This window comes from Nerophis ophidion, linkage group LG12 (genome assembly GCF_033978795.1).
Source record: "Nerophis ophidion isolate RoL-2023_Sa linkage group LG12, RoL_Noph_v1.0, whole genome shotgun sequence".
NCBI lineage: Eukaryota > Metazoa > Chordata > Actinopteri > Syngnathiformes > Syngnathidae > Nerophis > Nerophis ophidion.
Genome location: NC_084622.1, coordinates 27,456,420 through 27,481,032, shown reverse-complemented (window position 1 = coordinate 27,481,032; position 24,613 = coordinate 27,456,420). Strand labels below are relative to the sequence as shown.

The following is a 24,613-nucleotide window of genomic DNA, read 5'->3' as shown; positions in this document are numbered from 1 at the left end:
ACCTCTTTTCAGAAAAATACATCTAAAGTTGCTCAATAACTTCAAAATCTGAACTTATCTCATCATTAGGACTCAAGAGGGCATCACAGAATTATCATTGTGTGTATGTTTAGCTTATTCACAACATGTTTTTTTATTTTAACGTTGATTTCATGTATAAGTGTTTCATCAGGGACGGCGTGGCGCAGTGGGAGAGTGGCCGTGCGTAACCCGAGGGTCACTGGTTCAAATCCCACCTAGAACCAACCTCGTCACGTCCGTTGTGTCCTGAGCAAGACACTTCGCCCTTGCTCCTGATGGTTGCTAGTTGGCGCCTTGCATGGCAGCTCCCTCCATCAGTGTGTGAATGGGTAAATGTGGAAGTAGTGTCAAAGCGCTTTGAGTACCTTGAAGGTAGAAAAGCGCTATACAAGTACAACCCATTTACCATTTATCTAAAACACTAAGGCTTCAGTTACAATTGTACACATTATGGAAGAGTCAAGTCATGTCAAGTCATCATTAAATGGCCCTGATATGTCAAAAGGCATTAATAAATGATGTTCTTTTTGAATACCTCTATAACTGATAACAGTAGTTCAGCCGGGATATGCTCATTTCAAAATTATGTTTACAGCCCCGAAATCTTATTGTTTTAATTTAGATGTCCCGCCCTCCACCGTTTGACCAATTAGAAAGCCTGTGAGTGTGTTACATCCAGGTTGCCAGTTACGCACAGCCATCTTCATCAAGCTACTGCCACTGGTAAAGTTACTAAACATGTCAGACCCTACTAAAACAAAAAGGCCTCGTTACGATTCTCAATGTATTCATGACTAAGCCAGGAACAAAACAAGGATTTGTATTGGATGTCTTGGAAAGATGGAGACGATTGAAGGCGGAGAAGATTTTTTCATCTGAAACCAAACTTGCCAGTTTCCTCCTTGATAGGTAAGTCAGGTATTTAAGTTTTCTTATTCCTTGTAATACATGGAAATTTACATTTTGTAAGTAAACTATATTGTCCAATACAGTCTATGATCTTGTCTAAAAAAGCTAGTATGTACGTGCCATGAATGCTTAGCATGCAATTAGAGCATACATATAGCCCAGTTCGACGACACATCGACATAAAGGCTAACAGGAAAACATATGCCCGTTAGCCTGAATGTCTTTTTTTTTTTTTGATTGATATTTTTATTAGTAGATTGCACATTTCAGTACATATTCCGTACAATTGACCACTAAATGGTAAAACCCGATTAAGTTTTTCAACTTGTTTAAGTCGGGGTCCACGTTAATCAATTCATTGTTGATGTGTAATCCAACTGACAGGGCAAAATATATTTTTGGATATGTGGATATATGGATAGTGTCAGTGCGTAGTTTGTTCTCAATATGCTGATACGCTGAGGAAATGGGTTGCAACATTAGCATAACTGCCATGGCAATGTGAAACGTATGGAGATGGCCATATCTCATTCACCTTTGCATGTTGTGGACCGAGTTATATGGCAATGTGAAACGTATGGAGATGGCCATATCTCATTCACCTTTGCATGTTGTGGACCGAGTTATATGGCAATCTGAAACGTTTGAAACATTAACCTAGAGGCATACCTTTGTAAAATGTCTCCTCTTTGGTTTTTGGCCATACATGAGGCTGCTAAGCATGCTCTACTTATTTTCACCAGTATAACCAAACTGTTGGTTGTCGTTCGTTTTAGTCTTTTCTGAAAGTACTGACAATAACCATATGATTGCCATTTGTTGTGATATTGTACGCAGGTACGACATACTTCTTCCTGAAAACAGTCTAATTTCTGTGTAAAATGTGTTGGTTATATCGAGCTGGATTAAGCTGCGTATCTGGGAACCTCAGTCAGGGATGGGGATGGGGGGACTACAGAAATTTGACTGATTTCTGGACAGATTCTTATATATGGCTGCTTTAATAAAATAAAGTGTAAGATGTGTCATTGATCATTTAAGTAAATACATTTTTTCTTTATGTATGCCTTACCAAAATAGATAACTAAAATGTCTTAAAATTGCTTTTACACTTATATGACTTATGATAAATGTTTCATCTCTATGGTTACATTTTGAGGGCGGAATTTTTTTATTAACAATTTCATTCAATTCCAATTGAGTGAACGGTTTTAAAATCTTAACAGAGTTGCAGCAAAATATTATTGAAGAAGTTCCACCGTTCACTAGACTGTAAATGAGGTTGCTGGCAAGCTTATTTAGCAGCTGTGTAGTCGTGCAAAGCTGAGGAAATTCAAACATACCTTGGGATCAATCTTGAGAGGAGTGTTGTACTTAATGAAAGACTTTATGACAGTGTTACGACTGAAAGAATTTGGAGTCATCATTAGCATCTGATTCTTCTGCACAGTGTGGAGGAAAGATCTCATATTCGGTCTGGCTGCCTGTTTAATAAAAAACAGAAAAGTCATAAGGAGCATTTTTACAGCATTATTGGCATGTTTTTAATTTTGACTTATTTGTGCAACGTACGCTGTGACTCTTCTTGGGAGGCGAAAATCTCTTAGGACTTTCCTCCACAGTATATGGTGCTTTGCGTTTGATGCTCTGACTTGACCTACAAGATAAAAAACAGTGACAAGTTTTGAAGTCAAAACCAGCGAGATACTGCAAAGAACCAAGAATATAGTTACGGAAAATAATCATTTAACCCCCACTCTATTCCTGAAGCATGCATGCTCAGGCGCCCGCTCAAAAAAAACATTTGCTGCCACATGTCTGCCCTTGCTTTGACACAAATTTTACCTCACTTGTTCAGCCAGAGAATAAATAGACTAAGGTGGGATCGGTGTTGCCAACTTAACCACTTTTTTTTTCTATATTTAGTGAGTAATCAGAGCACTCTAGTACCTGTGTGAAGTTACCCCCCACAATTGTAAATATTAAAATAACACTGTTATTTGTTTGTACTAAGTTTGTGCTGTAAACAAAGCCCATGCGTGCCGTTAAGGTTTTTAACTTATTATAAAATACATTTTCTGACTAATGACGTCATCAAGCTCCCGTACTTGTCAAGATCTCCCCGAAGTTGTCTCAAACATTTGTGCTGCAAAAAAAAATTTATTTTAGTTTTAATGATTACTATTCACATCCATAGTGATGTGCAGAGGGACATTGACATATCTATCAAACCCTCTGATATCGAATCAATGTTTATGCTGGAAAATCCATCCTCAATAAAATCCAGCACAAATGTAGCAGATGTTTGGTACAAGTTTGGGGGGATTTTGACAAGTTGCGTGGCTGAGTATGAATATTAAAACATTAACATTAAAACTGTTTTAATCAGACAAAAAGTTTTAGCAGCACAAACGTTTGGGACAAGCTGGGGGAGGGGGCGGGTGATGTCACTAGTCATAAAATGCGTTTTAGAAAAACTTTAATAACTTTATGGCATGAACTACAACAAACAAACGGCAGTTTTATTTTAATATTTGCAATAATATAAGGGGCCAATTTCACAAAGGTCCCACTCGATTTTCAATTTCAAAAAAGTGACTGGCAAATTCAGTGATGAAACTTTTGGGGACAAAATAAAGGCATGTATCAGGCACAGAATGCTTCTGTAGGTCCCCTGACTAAATGGCACCCACAACAAGCTCTGTCATGTAACATTAAAAAGAAAGCCATAAAAAAAGCATATAGTTCTAAACATACTTGTTTATGACTGCATCATTACAAATCCTGTGCCGAGGTAGACATGCAGGCAGCTTCCAACAATTAAAGGCAATAAAAACATCCATTTTGTGTTCTGGGCTCCATGCAAGCAAGCACAATTTCAAATATTATGTACACTGCACAGGCGTTGGAATTGAGGATCAAGTCATGTCTGCTTTTTGATTGGCCAAGATGCACACAACATCAGGTGAATTAGTTTTCATGTGGACAGATCCCCCCCTTTTTTTTTTAAACGCCACCACGGTGGGGGAAATGTGCATTATTTAAAAAAATATCCTAATTTGTGTGGACATGGCCTTAGTTTGTTGCTCCAATAGAGGTACAATACTGAATGCATTTAACACTCAGCCTCACCTCTGGCTTGTCTCGGACGTATGAAACTTATCAGGGACAACTGAAACAAGAAAATGCAAAGCTTTTTAACAAAAATTGCTGCAAACAAAACAATTTAACAGACATAATTGTTAAAATCGTGAGCAGATACCTATTCTCTTGTCCATGGTGCCCCTGTCAGGGGTAAACAGCGATGGAGGGGCCAGTTTGGGTGAGTTAGCAGCAACAGAACGAGTAACACGTGCCAAAGAAGGCTCTGCACGCTGCGTATACATTAATATGGTACAAGATATAAGGATAAAAGGATATCATTTGCCCTACCAAACGGCAGAAAGAAAGGGCGTGTATGCATGCGACCTACTACTTATTACCCGAGTTTCAGGCCATGTGTCTTCTGGAACAGCCCTGTTAATTGTCACAAAAACATTTTTTTAAATTTTATTCTACTTCAATGTGAAGGTTTTGGACTTTCTTTTGGCAAAGAAAAGATCTTAATACTTACACTTTTTCCACAGTCTCTTCAGTAGACTCATTTAAAACATCTGCAACAATTACAAAAAAAAAAATGTAACAAATATATCCATGCATTCCCGATAAGACTGACTGAAATCCAGACTAAATGTTTTGAAATCCGTTCATCCATCAATTTTCTACATCAATTGTCCTGATTAAGGTACACCTCGGTCTGGTCACCAGTCATTCACAAGGAATATATAGACAAACAATCCACACATTAAGAAGTTTTAAACATATTTGATCATATTTTTTTTTCCTTTCTCACCATCAATGCTGCTGCTGCTACATGATGAGTTGCCCATACGAGCCACCTTTTTCTTCATCATGGATCGTTGTGATGCACGAAGAAGAGATTCCTTCTTCATACTGTGACGCAAGCCTGTCAGAGAGTGACGCACCTTGAGGGAACACCTAACAGAGCTTCGGCGGGACCTTCTGGCGTTACCCGCTATGGCAATTTTGGCAGCTTTACGTCCAGGAGAGGGCTCAGGTTGTTTTGCATACTCAGCAGACAAACGCTCCGATGCAGAGATGCTGACAACATTAGGTGATGGGATCTTCACTGGAGACTCGCTTGTGTGACATGGCTCATCTATTTTGGCATCGCTATTTGTATCCACACCTTCATCCTCAACAACCTTTTTTTTATTCTTACATTCCTCTGTGCTGTCATTGCTTGTAAGAGGCACCTGGTTTACATCCTCTTCTAGTTGGCTTTGTTTGTTTCTCCGAGTAGTGCGTTGAGGTCGTGTCCTGCTTTGAGCTGCAGAAGATTCATCTTCAGCAATGAAGTTCAATGACTTGACTGAGGAACCTCGAAGATTACTGCGTCTTCCCTTGGAGAACCTGCATCACATCAACAACAATGGAGCAGGAGTCACAATATTAAATAGGTATTAAAGGGAAACTGCACTTTTTTTGATATGTTGTCTATCATTCACAATCCATTTGAAAGGATAAGAACACATCTTTCTTTTTTTATGCATTCTAACTTGCAAAAGTCTGCAAACAATGGAGGTAATGGGAGTCACTACATTATAGCATCTTGTGCCAATAAAGCACTCTAAAAACATCTAAAATCCAACAATCCTCCATTTACATCTCGTGACCTGAATATAAACCAAGTATTAGTGATATTATTATAAGGGCTGACCTAAAGGAACTACGTTTAGTGAAGCATTGATTATGCAAGAACAATATTGACATATTGAGTTGGTGAGCTGCTGTATAGCCTCCGAGTTGGTGAAAGTTAATTCTAGATTATAAATCATGCCTCTCACTTGTATAGTAAAAGGTTGTTGCCATAAAGCGAGAAGTTATTCAACTTTGACATCCAATTTATACACAGAGATGGCTAGAAAGACACAAGATATGCTCATTTTGTTTAGTTTTTTCCTGTGAGGATTATGATAAATTCTTTACCTAAACGGGAAAATATAATCATCCTACCAGTCAGCATCTCACTGAGAGCAGAAATTGTACAGTAATTGTTTGTTTTATTTTGTTTGTAAATTGTATTTCTTGTTCAGCACTTACCAATAGTGCAGCATGATGATTTTTGTTTCACAAGAGCAGGATCTGCTTATCGCTCAGCTTCTAAAACTCATCTCCCATGCATTCATGCTCAAAAATATGAGGTTCTGCTACATAATGTGTCCCAAAGTAGCCGTCGTCGGCTCTCAGGAAGTCTACCATGAGTGAGTGATGGTGTTGTTGTTGAAGGAAATAGCAGAAAAATTGTGGAAATAGACTTAATTTAATTAATGCGTTGCCGTACGCTTAAAATGACTGAAATACGTAAATATTTCATTAATATTATCATTATTAATGTGCCTTTTACTATATTACATAAACATTTTAGGGCTGTCAAATCAATAAAATATTCAATTGCATTTTGTTCATAGTTGAATCAAAATTAACTGCTATTTATAGATATAATTTTACATAAATAATAACTGTACCGTAGACAGATAATTACGTTTTTGAAACAATGACTGGACAATGTGTTCCATTTAATTACATTTTATTAACCATTAGGTTTTTTTTTTAAAAACAACAACAACACGAAAAATAGACAAACACGCTTTTAATGACTATTTAAAAAATTACCCGCAGTGCGTTTGTGTGCCCAACAGAATTAAAATTCCTGCTGTTTGGCAAATTTGCTTTTTGGAGGAGAGGAGCTACACTTCCATGTTTAGATACTAGTCTCCTGCATTACTAACACAAAATGTGAATTGTTACAACCATGATATTATTGTCACAGAAGTTTTGTAATGTAATCCGTAATATTTCTGCCTGAATAAACGCTTTTGATATTCTGTACATTATATGTTGTATAATTTAATGGTATTCATATTGCTTCATGACAATGACTTAACCTTCTCTATTTATTTATAAAGTGCAAAATTCAGCCTGCCAAAACGTACTGTAATTGAGGAATGCAAACCATAAAATGTTATCAAAAAATATACACAATATTTAAGCCAACAATAATTTGCACCATTAAAGGAAATAATAGTTGACATGTTACAATTGCGTTAACTTTGACAGCCATAATATACTTACTTTCATCATGTACATTTTTTATGTTTTTGGGGCTCTTTTTGAGCGCAACAAATGCAATGACTCAATTGTTGGCTGACTTATGTGTTTGTTTACAAGTTAGAATGCATAAAAAATAAAAAAATGTGTGTGCTTGTCTCTAATAAGGATTGTGATAGATAGGGTAAATAACCGCCAAGAAGTACAGTTCTGTTCCCCTTTAACAAATACGGGAAAAAAGTACATTTCAGCAAACAAACCTTCTCCTGGTTTGACCTTCTTCCTGGCGCCCCACAGATACACGCTTTCTGCGGCTATTCTTTTTTTGCGATGGTGTCTTGGGCATCAACTCTAGCTCTGTGTTAAAATCTCTGAAATTGAATGACAACACCATTGGAATATTGAAGGCAACACATATATACAAACATATATACAGTACAGGCCAAAAGTTTGGACACACCTCATTCAATGTGTTTTCTTTATTTTCCTGACTATTTACATTGTAGATTGTCACTGAAGACATCAAAACTATGAATGAACACATGTAGACTTATGTTACAAAAAAGGTGAAATAATTAAAACATGTTTTGTATTCTAGTTTCTTCAAAATAGCCACCCTTTGCTCTGGTTACTTTTTTGCACACTCTTGGCATTCTCTCGATGAGATTCAAGACATAGTCACCTGAAATGGTTTTCACTTCACAGGTGTGTTCGAAGCTCATCGAGAGAATGCAAAGTGTGTAAAGCAGGAAGCGGAGCAAAGGGAGGCTATTTTGAAGAAACTATAATACAAATAATTTTTTCAGTTATTTCACCTTCCAAAAAGAAAAAACACAAAGCTTTCTGTTTGGTACATAATCTGGATGACACAGCAAGTACACACTTGTCCAACTCCCTCATCAGGTGAGTTTGCAAAGCTGGTAGTTGTATTACATATTTAATTTTATCTTCAAACGCCGTTTCCATATGAGTTGGGAAATTGTGTTAGATGTAAATATAAACGGAATTCAATAATTTGCAAATCATTTGCAACCCATATTCAGTTGACTATGCTACAAAGACAACATATTTGATGTTCAAACTAGGGCCGGGCAATATATCAGTATATATACGATATATCGACTATATCGTAATATTCGAGTATATGTTCTCACGCAGGACTTTTAGCTGCGGGCGTACACTTCAGGCTCTCCTCGCTCTTTCCTGTGTCTCCTTCAGACAAGCAGGCGCACATTCTTACATACGACACAAACTGTCACGTCATACGTCACATACACACCCTCGCCCAGCCGAGAGGTAGCGGCGTGGCTAACGTTAGCTGGTAACGTAGCCATACGGGAGAAAGATGCTGCGGATATGGTAACAAATGAAGGAAGACTTAATTCCCAATAAAAACTTCAGGGTTTCCATCGTCTGGCGGTGGTTCAGCTTCAAGTGGGAATATGTTGAACAGACAACTGTAATTTGTCAAGTGTGGAGGGAAAAAGCGTTGCTATAAAAAGTAGCATTACTGCTAATATGTAGCATAATTTGAAAAGTCACTCGCAAGAGAATGAATAAAATTTCATAACCTTAGTAACATACCACATAGTGAAGGACGAATATTTTTTGATTTCCTATTATGCAGCTCATTTTTATTTGACACTTAAAATGTCTCTGACAATCTTGCAATTTATGTTTTGGAAATGACTTGAATGTTTGTGCCATTGCTTAATAACTTAAATAAATACAATTTTGGTCGATTGACTTAGTTGTGATTTCCCTCTCTGCATGAAAGTTTAAAAGTAGCATATATTAATGCAGTATGAAGAAGAATGTTTTAATGTAGACACATAGAATCATCATACTGCTGTGATTATATGCATCTGGTGTTCATTCAAGGCCAAGGCAAAATATCATAATATATATCGTATATCGCGATATGGCCTGAAAAATATTGCGATATTAAAAAAAGGCAATATCGCCCAGCCCTAGTTCAAACTGATTACATTTTTTTTTTTACAAATAATTATTAACTTTAGAATTCGACGCCAGCAACACGTGACAAAAAAGTTGGAAAAAAGTGGCAATAAATACTGATGAAGTTGAGGAATGCTCATCAAACACTTATTTGGAACATCCCACAGGTGTGTAGGCTAATTGGGAACAGGTGGGTGCCATGATTGGGTATAAAAACAGCTTCCCCAAAAATGCTCAGTCTTTCACAAGAGAGGATGGGGCGAGGTACACCCCTTTGTCCACAACTGCTTGAGCAAATAGTCAAACAGTTTAAGAACAACGTTGCAAGAAATTTTGGGATTTCAACATCTGCGGTCCGTAATATCATCAAAAGGTTCAGACAATCTGGAGAAATCACTAAACGTGAACGGCATGGCCGGAAACCATCATTGAATGACCGTGACCTTCCATCCCTCAGATGGCACTGTATCAAAAACAGACATCAATATCTAAAGGATATCACCACATTGGCTCAGGAACACTTCAGAAAACCACAGTCACTAAATACAGTTAGTCGCTACATCTGTAAATGCAAGTTAAAGCTCTATTATGCAAAGCAAAAGCCATTTATCAACAACATCCAGAAACGCCGCCGGCTTCTCTGGGCCCGAGATCATCTAAATGGACTGATGCAAAGTGGAAAAGTGTTCTGTGGTCTGACGAGTCCACATTTGGAATTGTTTTGGAAATATTCGACATTGTGTCATCCGGACCAAAGGGGAAGCGAAACATCCAGACTGTTATCGACACAAAGTTCAAAAGCCAGCATCTTTGATGATATGGGGGTGCATTAGTGCCAAAGGCATGGGTAACTTACACGTCTGTGAAGGCACCATTAATGCTGAAAGGTACATACAGGTTTTGGAACAACATATGCTGCCATCCGAGCGCCGTCGTTTTCATGGACGCCCCTGCTTATTTCAGTAAGCCACATTCAGCACGTGTTACAACACAGTGGCTTCGTAAAAAAAGAGTGCAGGTACTTTCCTGGCCCGCCTGCAGTCCAGACCTGTCTACCATCGAAAATGTGTGGCACATTATGAAGCGTAAAATATGACAGTGGAGATTCCGGACTGTTGAACAACTGAAGTTCTACATAAAACAAGAAAGGGAAAGAATTCCACTTTCAAAGCTTCAACAATTAAGTTTCCCCAGTTCCCAAACGTTTATTGAGTGTTGTTAAAAGAAAAGGTGATGAAACACAGTGGTGAACATGCCCTTTCCCAACTACTTTGGCACGTATTACAGCCATGAAATTCTAAGTTAATTATTATTTGCAAAAAAAAAATAAAGTTTATGAGTTTGAACATAAAATATCTTGTCTTTGTAGTGCATTCAACTGAATGTGGATTGAAAAGGATTTGCAAATCATTGTATTCCGTTTAGATTTACATCTAACACAATTTCCCAACTCATATGGAAACAGGGTTTGTAAAAACTTACAAATCAAGCAATCACCATCACATTTCTCCATAAACTACTCAATAACTGTTTGCTTCATGAGGAAAATCACAGTCCCTCAAGCCAGTTAACAAAAATCCATCCATCCATCCATCCATCCATTTACTACCGCTTGTCCCTTTCGGGGTCGCGGGGGTACTGAAGTTTAGCTCTGCTGCACTCAGGCGGAAAACTGCGTACACCCTGGACAAGACACGACCTCATCGCAGGGGCAACACAGATGGACAAACAGACACTAATACAAACAAAATGTAATACATAACATGTAGATATCCTAAAAAACATGTTATTGCTGAAATATACTGCATATCTAAAGCTCATTTTAGTTAAGGTAATTCTAAAAATAAAGTTGACCAGCGTACTTTACAATTCAGGTTAGTTGCAGTATAAAGTAGCTCACTATGTTTACAAATAAAAGAGTTCTCTCTGAGCAGGACATAAATCCCCAGAGAACAACACTTACACACTATAAATATAAAATAAATTTTGCTTCATAATTTAGCTTTCTTTCTCTTCTTTTCTCAACTTAGTGGACCTTCCGGGATAACAATAGTGATCTCATTGGAGACCAAACATCCAATCAGAGCAAACATTTGTCCAGTTCTATGATTGGTTGCCTTTTTGAAACAAATATAACGGACTTAGGCAAGCACAATGCATAAATCTGAGCAAGTGTAGAAAAAAAGTTGAATGCTCAGAAAGTTGAGGAAGAGAGGGGGCCTGGGAGAGTGTATCGGTCTGACTGCAGACAGCAGTAATTATTTAGTGTTCATATGGATATTAAAAAATAAGCAAACTCTTTTATTGTGCACAAAATACATTTATATTTGCTCAAACATTTTTTATGTTTCGCTTAATCTCTATTTTCAAAATGTAATGACTGGGCTTGCAAAACATTTTTCTGACCTCAGCATTAAGACACAAATATAACGCCATAGTAGATGCGCTCTCATGCACAATGTGTTGTCTTCTCTTGCTGCCACTGTCCGCATGCACATTTGGCGATCTTCTTCCTACAAACCCTTGACTCTTTTTACGGTCGGTGAAGCATTTTATCGTTTTAAAATGGAGGGAAAAGTTGAGTTAGCGAGCCTCCTTCATCCACCATAAATTGTGCACAGCTGTGTGCAGGGAGTGTGGTCATGAGCCGCACAGGATCTGAAGGATTTAACTCTTACTTTTTCATACCACGGTATACTTTAAAATAGGCAACCGGCACGTGCCTTTTTGCAACTATGAACCGTTCCATTATTAACGTACAGTAAATTGACCCACATGGACGGTGCAGGGCATGCTTAGTTGGGGCTCTGAGGAAATGTGACCTTTTTTATGTTTTACCTGCACGATTGGCATCACACAGAGATGCTCCAACTAATATTTTAACCTCAATCTCCCATCTGTGAGGCAGACGAGTTAACTATGTCACTGTGCAGCTCAGACAAAAGTAAATAAAAGACCTACCTTGAGAACATGCGGTTGGCCTCTTGCTGGATCTCCTCAAGCCAAACCATGTGGACATTATCAATTTCACGGATAAATTCATCTTTTTTCTCATCGAACATCTGCATGAGAGTCTGTACAGAAGACAGTACAGAGCTCATGGTGGCAGCTGGGCGAGTGAAAATCTCTTTCTGAAACAAAAAGTTCAGGAGAACAAAATCATTACCAACAATGGAAAAATAAACTTCACAAAAACAAGATAGCCCAAATTTACTCTGACCTATTGAAACATACCATTATGAAGCTTTGTAAAAGCCGAGCCTCACAAAAAAACCTTACCTTCAGGCCCATTTTTGTAGTTGTTATACAAATCAATAATTACTGACACAAGCTAACTGCAACACACAAAATTGACTGATAAACTGCGACAAACTGTCATGTGCCATCGTAACTTTAGTGCCAACCTTACCAAACCAACAGAAGAGCTTACTTCCAACACTGTATCCTTAAACTCACACACACATTTCTCCTTTGCTCTCCACACCAGCAACAACACACGTTATCTTTGTCCACCAGCTAGGTTAATTTCTGAAAATAAACAAACAGTACAAAGTCAACTAATTCCGGCTCAAAGTTAACAAGAGGATCTAGTGATAAAGACTGGTGCACTATGATTATTTTGGTCCTGGTCCAGATTTAAAGGTGTCCGACCTTCAGCAGAAAACTCTTTCATTTTAGCAAAATTAAACAAAATGTAGTGCCTTCTGAACTGTTATGCATTTTTACAGACTATGGCATGGAATTATTTGAACTTTAAATCAGGGTTTTCAAGTTATATATTTTTAAAAATTTGATTGAACAGATATATTCATGCCGACTGGTACTCGTAAGCCTGGGCCAATATACTTTGATGGACAAAACATTGACCAACAAATGATAAATGGGTTGTACTTGTATAGCGCTTTTCTACCTTCAAGGTACTCAAAGCGCTTTGACACTACTTCCACATTTACCCATTCACACACTGATGGAGGGAGCTGCCATGCAAGGCGCTAACCAGCACCCAGCAGGAGCAAGGGTGAAGTGTCTTGCTCAGGACACAACGGACTTGACGAGGTTGGTACTAGGTGGGGATTGAACCAGGGACCCTCGGCTTGCGCACGGCCACTCTCCCCACTGCGCCACGCCGTCCCAAAAAATTGTCAACATTATTTTGAGGGCAAATTATCAATGATGTACTAATACATAATAATATTGCAATAATATTGATGTAATTATACATAATAGTTACACCGTTTCAAATGCAATAAACTATCTTTACTTGTATATTTTATCATTATAAATGGAATGTTAACTTTTAAATATCAAAGTAAAATTTTAAAACAAAAAATAATAAATATTCTCTGTCAGAAACAAAAGAGTTTATGTCTTTGTTAAGGGTTTAGGAGGAGGGGGTGGAGTACCTTACAATATACACAACCAAAACAATAAATAAAATGGCTAAATAAAGTTATTGCGACCATCCGGTTAACCATTATGGTTTAAGTTAACTTTATACATGTTACATAGATGGGTGAAAATTTTGACTGTAATTTGATCAAATTGGATAGATTTATTTCAGGAGCGAAACACTAATTAAAAGGGTCAAACCTGTATTTGCATGTGTGCTACTTTTTTTTAATTTCACTATACCTACAACGTATTTTTAGTCGCAAATAGACTAAATTGCTCACACTGTACAGCTCGGCACTCACACACACAAATATGTATATGTTTTCTTTATTTAGGACAAAGCTTTGTATCGTTATTATTAGCTGTTTGTCAACATTTTGACTTGTTGTTATTGTGTTTCTTGCTGTTTTTCCATTTCTTTCATTCTTTAATTTACCGAGGGCTAATTACAAATGAGTCACGGGCCACAGATGGCCCCTGTGCCGCACTGTGGGCATCACTGCTGTAGAAGCCAACTGTTTATGGCCAATATAATCTTAGTACTGTAGTGTATTTGTTCTTCCTATGGTCACATGGTTGTCTACGTCAGCGCCGGAAACAGTAAAATCAGCTGTTCACCTGGCGGGTTTTTTCTGTGTGATAAAAGAGGGGATAAACGGAAGTCCTTTAACTGTCGCCTTGTTTTATAATATACTACTGTCTTAGCTCAAGTCAATATTTGGTTTTGTATGCACAATAAATCAGCACAAAATCCATACTTTGCAGCAATGTTGACAAGCTCAATTATTTGGCTGGTTTGTTCCTGTTGCAGGCGAGCGATGACGGTCGTGGTTGAGGAAAGAGTTTTTTGATGTTGGATGCTCGAAAATGTCCGATGCATTGCAATGACCAGCCTTAAAGGGGAACTGTACTTTTTTGGGAATTTTGACTATTGTTCACAATCATTATAAGAGACAAGAATAGAGAGTCTTCGAGTCACCGTTGTAGCCTTCAAAGTCCTCTAAAACAACTTCAAAACCCTCCAGCAACGTTTTGTCTACACTAGGGGTGTAACGGTAGACAAAAATTTCGGTTCGGTACGTACGTCGGGTTAGAGGTCACGGTTCGGTTCATTTTTGGTACAGTAGGAAAACAACAAAATATACATTTTTTGGTTATTTATCTACCAAATTTGTAAACAATGGCATAGCATACATATACACACAGGGTCCATTGCCAGGGTTAATGTGGTCAACATATATAAAATAAAAACTAAATAAGATAAGGCTCGGAATGGTTTCTTAACAAAACCTTTCTACATATAAAGTGCTTTTTCTGATTGATTGAGACTTTTATTAGTTGATTGCACAGTACAGTACATACTCCGTACAACTGACCACTAAATAGTAAAACCCCAATAAGTTTTTCAACTTGTTTAAGTCGGGGTCCACGTTAATAAACATTAAACTGCCTCAGATTGTTGCTCTGATTAAATAAAATGACAAAACTTTTCTTCTACATATACAAAGTGCGACATTAAACAGTCTCAGCCTCATATAAACTTTTCTTTTACCCCCCAGTCTGGCTAACTTGGCAGTAAGAGGATTTATGGGCTCATTGTTCTTCCACCATAGAAGTGGGTCAAAATCTAGTTTGTAATGCAATATGGACTTAAATCTGCTGCAATAAAAACATTTGTTATTGCTTTAGCCCTGCCTGACTCGCCGAGAAGAGGCTGCTTGAATGCGGTGTCGACGCTTCAAATGGGTTAGCATGTGTTATGAGAGTAGTGTATGTGTGTGTGTGTGGCCCTTTAATATGTGACAGCATGTGAGATGAATGAGTGGGCGAGCGAGCGGTAGCATGAGTGCGGGGAGTGGCTAGTGTTTTGTTGGATTGGCTGTGCGCAAGACATCAATAAAGCCACGATTTGCAACTAATCGCAGGACTCTTCATTTACCCTTGGGTCCGGAGCTGTGGAGACCCACTGCCGGGTAGAGTGAAGCGTGTTGCCCCCGAGAATACATCAGCCGTGGAGGAGTGTCTCCCCTGCACTCCATGACTGCGGTCTGGGAGCCGGAAGCAGAAAAGGTGCAACACGTTTGACGTGTTGTCAGAAGCAGCTGCTGAACAATGTCGGCAAACCTCAGTCCTCCATTGTTGTATCGCGCAGCCAAAGTGTTCCCAAACGGGAGATCTTAACGACGCAGGAGGGTCTTCAAGCTCTGGCTTTTACACGTTGTCCGAGCCCGGTCACTGCTAGCATGTGTACTCGTTCGGTACACCTCCGAACCGAAACACCCATACCGAAACGGTTCATTACAAATACACGTACCGTTACATCCCTAGTATACAAAGTGCAAGTCTATACAGTATATAAGGTCGTAACAGCATAACAAAATGCAATATGTTCATGATTTTGGTATTTTGATCATTTTATTTATTTCCAGGACGGATTTCTTCCGCGCATTAACTTCTGTTTCCATAACAGCATATTTCCAACTTCCGGCAACAATTTTTGTTCCTAAAGTACTTCCGGGATCAAACACAAGTGTGTTTTCTAATAATGGCCAACTTGGTAACAGACAACAAAGATGACTATTTTTGGACAAATGAGGATTCACAACCTTACACTTTTGATGCTAAATATACCGCTGCTTATAGAAGCGAACACGAAGAAAGAGTGAGACGTTGGAGCATACAGAAGCCGGGAGAGTGAGGTGAAAACGATTTTGCCGCTATAAATATGGAACTGAGAGCCAAGCTATTTTGACATAAATGGAGTGCATACCCAAAATCAACAGGAAACGTCACCGGCCAGTTGGACAAGACAAATAACCGTCCATCGAGTGAGTCACTTTAATATGGATTATGATAGACGCAGCACGCCATGTGTGTTAGTACAACTCCTGTACATACGCTGTCTGGCTCGCTGTGTACAAACAAAACATGAAATGTGGGCTAATACTTTACCTACACTTTAATAAGATTGTTCATGTTTTTCAGTCAGTACAAATTGGTGTCATATCGCAGTGTTGTGCATTCCGAACTCAAACGCATTTCGTGTTGCATCTTCTTGCTGTCGTTGGGTTTTACAGCTAATACAGTAGCATGCTGATGTGTTACAACGCTAGAAAAAGAGTTCCTCAGTCCAAAGTTAGTCCAAGACTGGCCCGCAATTCCCTCCATCTTGAATATGCCGAACCAATATTTATTCGTGTTTTGGCTCTTATTTGTATTTTTGGACGTAGAGCGACTTTATTTTCTTCCTTTGATTTCCTCTTTTTAGGTTTTTTTAGCAGTATATGCTGATTGTAGCTGAGATAGGCATCAGCGCCCCCCGCGGCCCCAAAGGGAATAAGCGGTAGGAAATGGATGGATGCTATAAAGGCCAGCGCCGTATTGCCATGTTCGGCAGCCATGCTTTACTGAAACCAAGTTTGTACTGTGCACACGCTTCACTATATATTACGTCAGCCAATGAGGAGGCTCTTTAATGGGCTCTGCTTACCCCTCCTTTCTCTAAATCCTGTGGTTGGAACTGGAGAGGTTGGTTAACAAATGATTTTGTCTCTTTGGGTTTTATTTACTAAAATAAGTAATTATAAAGGCACAGACAGCACGCAGACATACAATTTGTTTCAGAAATTATTACTGTTGCAATATACTGTATAATGTGAATGAATTTTTTGGTTGTTAAAGAATATAACTTAGGTACTCAAACTTTAAAAGCCAGAGCAAATAATTAATTGTATGATTGAAGTCGGTGGATGGAAACGTATTAAATGTTGCCACAGATGCCATTAGAAAAACACTTAACAAATGAAAACAAAAGATGATAAACATATCTAAACACTCAATATAAATACCATGGGTCTTAAGAAGCCAGAACAATATTTAATGTTTTTCTTCTGCCATAAAAAGTATATTGTAATTTATTTCTTACATAAAACTTGTGTGAATATTATAAAGTGGAAAAAATACAGGTGCTGTTCATATTACTAGAATATCATGAAAAAGTTGATTTATTTCAGTAATTATATTCAGAATGTGAAACTTACATATTATATCAATTCATTACACACATAGTGATATATTTCAAATGTTTATTTCTTTAAATTTGGATGATTAGTACTGACAATTACTGAAAATCCCAAATTCAGTATCTCAGAAAATTAGAATATTAGTTATGACTAGTACCAAAAAATATTTTTTAGAAATGTGGGCCAACTGAAAAGTATGAACATGGAAATTTTCAGCATGTACGGCAATCAATACTTAGTTGCAGCTCCTTTTGACTGAATTGCTGCAGCAATACGGCGTGGCATGGAGTCGATCAGTCTGTTGCACTCCTCAGGTGTTATGAGAGCCCAGGTTGCTTTAATAGTGGCCTTCAGCTCTTCAGCATTGTTGGGCCTGGCCTCTCGCATCTTCCGCTTCACAATACCCCATAGGTTTTCTATGGAGTCAAGGTCAGGTGAGTTTGCAGGCCAATCAAGAACAGGGATACCATGGTCCTTAAACCAGGTACTGTTAGATTTGGCACTGTGTGCAGGTGCCAAGTCATGTTGGAAAATGAAATCTTCACCTCCATAAAATTGGTCCGTGGCAGGCAGCATAAAGTGTTCTAAAACTTCCTCGTAGACTGCTGCATTGACCCTAGACCTCGGGAAACAGTGGACCAACACCAGCAGATGACATGGCACCCCAGACCATTACCTATTGAGGAAATTTGACACTGGACTTCAGGCAACGTGGATTCTGTTTCTCTCCTGTCTTCCTCCAGACTCTGGGACCTTGATTTCCAAAGGAGATACAAACATTACTTTCATCTGAAAACATAACTTTGGACCACTCAGCAGCAGTCCAGTCCTTTTTGTCTTGAACCCAGGCGAGACGCTTTTGACGTTGTCTCTTATTCAAGAGTGGCTTTACACAAGGAATGCGACAGCTGAAGCCCATATCTTGCATACGTCGGTGCGTGGTGGTTCTTGAAGCACTGACTCCAGCTGCAGTCCACTCTTTGTGGATCTCCCCCACGTTTTTGAATCGGTTTTGTTTGACAATCCTCTCCAGGGCACGGTTATCACTCTTGCTTGTACACTTTTTTTCTGCCACATCTTTGTCTTCCCTTCGCCTCTCTATTAATGTGCTTGGACACAGAGCTCTGGGAACATCCAACCTCTTTGGCAATTACCTTTTGTGTCTTGCCCTCCTTCTTTAAAGTATCAATGGTCATATTTTGGACAGTTGTCAAGTCAGCAATCTTCCCCATGATTGTGTGTCATACAGAATCAAAACGAGAGACCATTTAAAGGCTTTTCCAGGTGTTTTGAGTTAGTTAGCTAATTAGAGTGTGGCACCAGGTGTCTTCAATATCTGACCTTTTCACCATATTCAAATTTTTGAGATGTTGAATTTAGGGTTTTCATTAGTTGTCAGCTATAATCATCTCCTTTTTAGCAAAAAACACTTGAAATGTATCAGTCTGTTTGGAATGAATGTATACATTCTACAAGTTTGACTTTCTAAATGGAATTAATGAAATAAATCAACTTTTTCATGATATTCTAATAATATGACCAGCACCTGTAAATGTGTACCTATTGAGCACATTCAAAAATACCGCAATGATTGCGGTCACAATAACCCTAATAAGAAGTTTGAATGTCGCTACAACCCTATTATATGTATGTATATATATATATATATATATGTATTAGGGCTGTGAATCTTTGGGTGTTCCATGATTCGATCCAATATCGATTCTTGGGGTCACAATTCGATAATTCGATTTTTTTCGATTCGATTATCGATTCAAAAACGATATTTTTCCGATTCAAAACGATTCTGTAGCCCTGCGATGAGGTGGCGACTTGTCCAGGGTGTACCCTGCCTTCCTCCCGATTGTAGCTGAGATAGGCGCCAGCGCCCCCCGCGACCCCGAAAGGGAATAAGCGGTAGAAAATGGATGGATGGAAAACAATTCTGTATTCATTCAATACATAAGATTTCACCAGGATCTACCCCAGTCTGCTGACATGCTAGCAGAGTAGTAGATTTAAAAAAAAAAAAGCTTTTATAATTGTAAAGGACAATGTTTTATCAACTGATTGCAATAATGTAAATTTGTTTTAACTATTAAACGAACCAAAACTATTACTTATTTTATCTTTGTGAAAATATTGGACACAGTGTGTTGTCAAGCTTATGAGATGCGATGCAAGTGTAAGCCACTGTGACACTATTGTTCTTCTTTTATTTTTATAAATGTCTAATGATAAAGTCAATGAGGGATTTCTAATCACTGCTAAGCTGAAATTATAACTAATATTGATACTGTTTTCTATAATATTCATTTTTGTTTCACTACTTTTGGTTTCTTCTGTGTCGTGTTTGTGTTTTCTCTCAATTGCTCTGTTTATTGCAGTTCTGAGTGTTGCTGGGTCAGGTTTGGTTTTGGAATTGGATTGCATTGTTATGGTATTGCTGTGTATTGTTTAGTTGGTTTGATAAAAAACAAAAAAGAAGCGATTTAAAAAAAATGAGAATCGATTCTGAATCGCACGTGAGAATCGCGATTCAAATTCGAATCGATTTTTCCCCACACCACTAATACATATATATATATATATATATATATCTTTTTATTTTGTGAACCTTAGTTATAAACTGCAACATTTACAAACATTCGAGAAATAATAATAAACAAAATAACTACAAAAACAGTACAAATCAGCGCTAGGGGGTTGTAAACTCAATAAAGTAACTAAAATAGAATTAAATATATACAAACACGCATACATATATATATATATATAAACACACACACACATATATATATACATAAATACACAAACACAAATATATATACATACATACACACATATATATATGTATATATACATATACACACACACACATATATATACATATGTATATACATATATATATATATATATATATATATATATATATATATATACATACACACACACACACATATATATCTACACACACACACACACCAAGGTGCAAAGCAATAGGGTCACAAATGTTCAGCAAAAAATCTAAATTTTGAACACAGCATCATCGTTTTCACAGCTTTTTGACAACCCTAAAACATTCCCGCAATAGTTTGGCCCAAATCGATGTCACCAATGTCTCCAATTTCGTTGTTCTTTGAACCTGTTCATTGCAATAATGACAATAAAACTCTATTCAATGTAGCTGCAAGCATAAGAACAACTTAGCTCAAAGTAAACACATTTTATAAGTTAACACTTGGCACACAGCATCAAGTGTTGTAATTGGGGGTTAAATCACCAAAAATGATTCCAGGGCGCTGCCTCAGCTGCTGCTCACTGCTCCCCTCACCTTACAGGGGGTGAACTGAGGGATGGGTCACATTTCCCCACAACTAGTGTGTGTGTGTGACAATCATTGCAACTTTGCTTTAATTTAGCTGAATTTGATTGAATGCAGACGACACCGGAAGTCCCCTCATTGTTCACTAGGTTTAAAAACAGGTGAACACACCAACATCCGAAACTGACATAACAAGCAGAAATGTTTTGATAGAAAGACTGCATAAACACAACAAAATTATACTTAGTCAGACGTTTTAATTGAAATAACTTTGGAATCATATTAGCCTGCACTGTTAATGCTTTCACGCGCGCTGCCATCGTCTTCACAAATATTTTGGTAAACATTTAAAAACACCACCATCATTGTTCTAATATTTAAATACAACACCACAAACCACACAATTAGGCAGCAAACATGATCGGTATTTGTGAGCATTTTCCGAAGCCAGCATTCTTCAGGCGGCAAAGTTGTTTTTCCACCGAAGCTAGCTGACTTTAGCTAAAGCTAGTCATGCTCGTATAAGTAGCATTATTTACCTTTGAAAATGGGAGTAACCGTCAATGGCATCCAACGTGCGTTGCTCCGTAAATCGTTAAAAGATAATCTTTCTCATATTTGACCAAAAATACTGATAAAATCTATGAAATAACACGCACAATCTGCTGCTTGCAGTCAACACGCAGTCACCAAAGCGCCCACTCAGCTACTCCCGACTGTTAACATTTTCAAAACTGCATCGACCTATCCCGTGTGCGCGATTCAGTGACGTCGGCCAAGCCGTGTTTGGTTTTCAGACTGGCTACCTCGGAAAGGGCGGATACCCAACTAGAAACAGTGTGTGGCGTTAGGTAAGGGATGCAATGTACTATAAATCAGACAACCTCAATGGCAAAGAGAAGGCGCGGTTAGTTGCCCAGATTTAAATCAACAAACCATGAGTCCGGAATTTCGTCTCGAGTTTGACTCTGCACACTTAAAAAACACACATTTATATATACATATATATATTTGTATATATATATACACATATATATATAAATATATACATACATATATATATGTGTATATGTATATATATATATATATATATATATATATATATATATATATATATATATATATATATATATATATATATATATATATATATATATATATATATATATATATTACTGCCGGGTCAAACGTGCTTCCCAAAATAATTAACGGATGCTTAGTATTACTGCCTGGTCAAACTCGTGACGTCACGAGTGACCATTCCCCTGTCATCACTTTCAAAATGGAGGAGGCTGATAATCAATACTGGTTATTTGAAATCGCATAAAGGGAAGAAGATCAACAGCTATTCAGTAGGATTTAAGGTTCAAGCTTACATCACACTCAAATTTTTACTGCATACCTTTGGTAAGTGCCGGAGTGAGAAGAAGTTTTAAAATAATTAGCTCATGCTTACTTTTACCGCATGCCTTTGGTAAGCGCAGGAGTGAGAAGAGGTTTTAAATTCATTAGCGCCCCGGCGGCAGTTCAAGGAAATACGGTATGTATGTATACATATATATATGTATATATATATATATATATATATACATATATATATATATATATATATATATACATATATATATATATATATATATACATATATATATATGTATATATATATATATATATACATATAGTTCAAGGAAATACGGTATGTATGTATACATATATATGTATATATATATATATATATATACATATATATATATATATGTATATATATATATACATATATATATGTATACATACATACCGTATTTCCTCGAACTGCCGCCGGGGCGCTAATGAATTTAAAACCTCTTCTCACTCCTGTATATATATATATATATATATATATATATATATATATATATATATATATATATATATATATATATATATATATATATATATATATATATATATATATATATATATATATATATATATATGTATATATATATATATATACATATATATATATGTATACATACTTACCGTATTTCCATGAACTGCCGCCGGGGCGCTAATGAATTTAAAACCTCTTCTCACTCCTGCGCTTACCAAAGGCATGCGGTAAAAGTAAGCATGAGCTAATTATTTTAAAACCTCTTCTCACTCCGGCACTTACCAAAGGTATGCAGTAAAAATTTGAGTGTGATGTAAGCTTGGACCTTAAATCCTACTGAATAGCTGTTGATCTTCTTCCCTTTATGCGATTTCAAATAACCAGTATTGATTATCAGCCTCCTCCATTTTGAAAGTGATGACAGGGGAATGGTCGCTCGTGACGTCACGAGTTTGACCAGGCAGTAATACTAAGCATCCGCTAATTATTTTGGGAAGCACGTTTGACCCGGCAGTAATTCAAGGCAGGCGCATACTATATGCCCTGCGGCATGGCCTGAAAAGGGACGGCGTGGCGCAATGGGAGAGTGGCCGTGCGCAACCCGAGGGTCCCTGGTTCAATCCCCACCTAGTACCAACCTCGTCACGTCCGTTGTGTCCTGAGCAAGACACTTCACCCTTGCTCCTGATGGGTGCTGGTTAGTGCCTTGCATGGCAGCTCCCTCCATCAGCGTGTGAATGTGTGTGTGAATGGGTAAATGTGGAAGTAGTGTCAAAGTGCTTTGAGTACCTTGTGGGTCGAAAAGCTTTATACAAGTACAACCCATTTATTTATTTATAATTCGATATCTCAGACGGCGCTGTATCAAAAACCGACATCAATCTCTAAAGGATATCACCACATGGGCTCAGGACCACTTCAGAAAACCACTGTCACTAAATACAGTTAGTCGCTACACCTGTAAGTGCAAGTTAAAGCTCTACTATGCAAAGCGAAAGCCATTTATCAACAACATCCAGAAACGCCGCCGGCTTCTCTTGGCCCGAGATCATCTAAGATGGACTGATGCAAAGTGGAAAAGTGTTCTCTGGTCTGACGAGTCCACATTTCAAATTGTTTTTGGAAATATTCGACATTGTGTCATCCGGACCAAAGGGGAAGCGAATCATCCAGACTGTTATCTACACAAAGTTCAAAAGCCAGCATTTGTGATGGTATGGGGGTGCATTAGTGCCCAAGGCATGGGTAACTTACACATCTGTGAAGGCACCATTAATGTTGAAAGGTACATACAGGTTTTGAGCAACATATGCTGTCATCTAAGCGCCGTCTTTTTCATGGACGCTCTTGCTCATTTCAGCAAGACAATGCCAAGCCACATTCAGCACGTGTTACAACAGCGTGGCTCCGTAATACAGTCCAGACCTGTCTCCCATCGAGAATGTGTGGCGCATTATGAAGGGTAAAATACGACAGTGGAGACCCCGGACTGTTGAACGACTGAAGCTCTACATAAAACAAGAATGGGAAAGAATTCCACTTTCAAAGCTTCAACAATTAGTTTCCTCAGTTCCCAAAGGTTTATTGAGTGTTGTGAAAAGGAAAAGTGATGTAACACAGTGGTGAACATGCCCTTTCCCAACTACTTTGGCACGTGTTGTAGCCAATAAATTCTAAGTTAATTATTATTTGCAAAAAAAAAAAGGTTTATGAGTTTGAAAATCAAATATCTTGTGTTTGTAGTGCATTCAATTGAATGTGAGTTGAAAAGGATTTGGCTTCCAGGGCACTCTTATACAGTGGGGCAAAAAAGTATTTAGTCAGCCACCGATTGTGCAAGTTCTCCCACTTAAAATGATGACAGAGGTCTGTAATTTTCATCATAAGTACACTTCATCTGTGAAGTTGTATTTTGGTTTCATCTGACCACATGACATTCTC

The 24,613-nt window shown here is 37.8% G+C and overlaps 1 protein-coding gene across 2 annotated transcripts in view; it reads right to left on the bottom strand.

Annotated features, from left to right (window-relative positions):
- The window catches only part of incenp (inner centromere protein), a 41,701-nt gene extending 20,168 nt beyond the window's left edge, over positions 1–21,533 (bottom strand). For both annotated transcript variants that reach the window (XM_061917209.1, XM_061917210.1), the window contains exons 1-10: positions 21,339–21,533; positions 12,022–12,191; positions 7,362–7,472; positions 4,823–5,403; positions 4,544–4,583; positions 4,413–4,446; positions 4,193–4,304; positions 4,063–4,102; positions 2,503–2,587; positions 2,274–2,414 (exon numbers count right to left, since the gene is read on the bottom strand). In XM_061917209.1, coding sequence (XP_061773193.1) covers positions 2,274–2,414; positions 2,503–2,587; positions 4,063–4,102; positions 4,193–4,304; positions 4,413–4,446; positions 4,544–4,583; positions 4,823–5,403; positions 7,362–7,472; positions 12,022–12,161 — 1,284 coding nt within the window. In that variant the 5' untranslated portion in view covers positions 12,162–12,191; positions 21,339–21,533. The remainder of the gene's footprint in view (positions 1–2,273; positions 2,415–2,502; positions 2,588–4,062; positions 4,103–4,192; positions 4,305–4,412; positions 4,447–4,543; positions 4,584–4,822; positions 5,404–7,361; positions 7,473–12,021; positions 12,192–21,338) is intronic.
- Between the last annotated feature and the right edge of the window lie 3,080 nt (positions 21,534–24,613).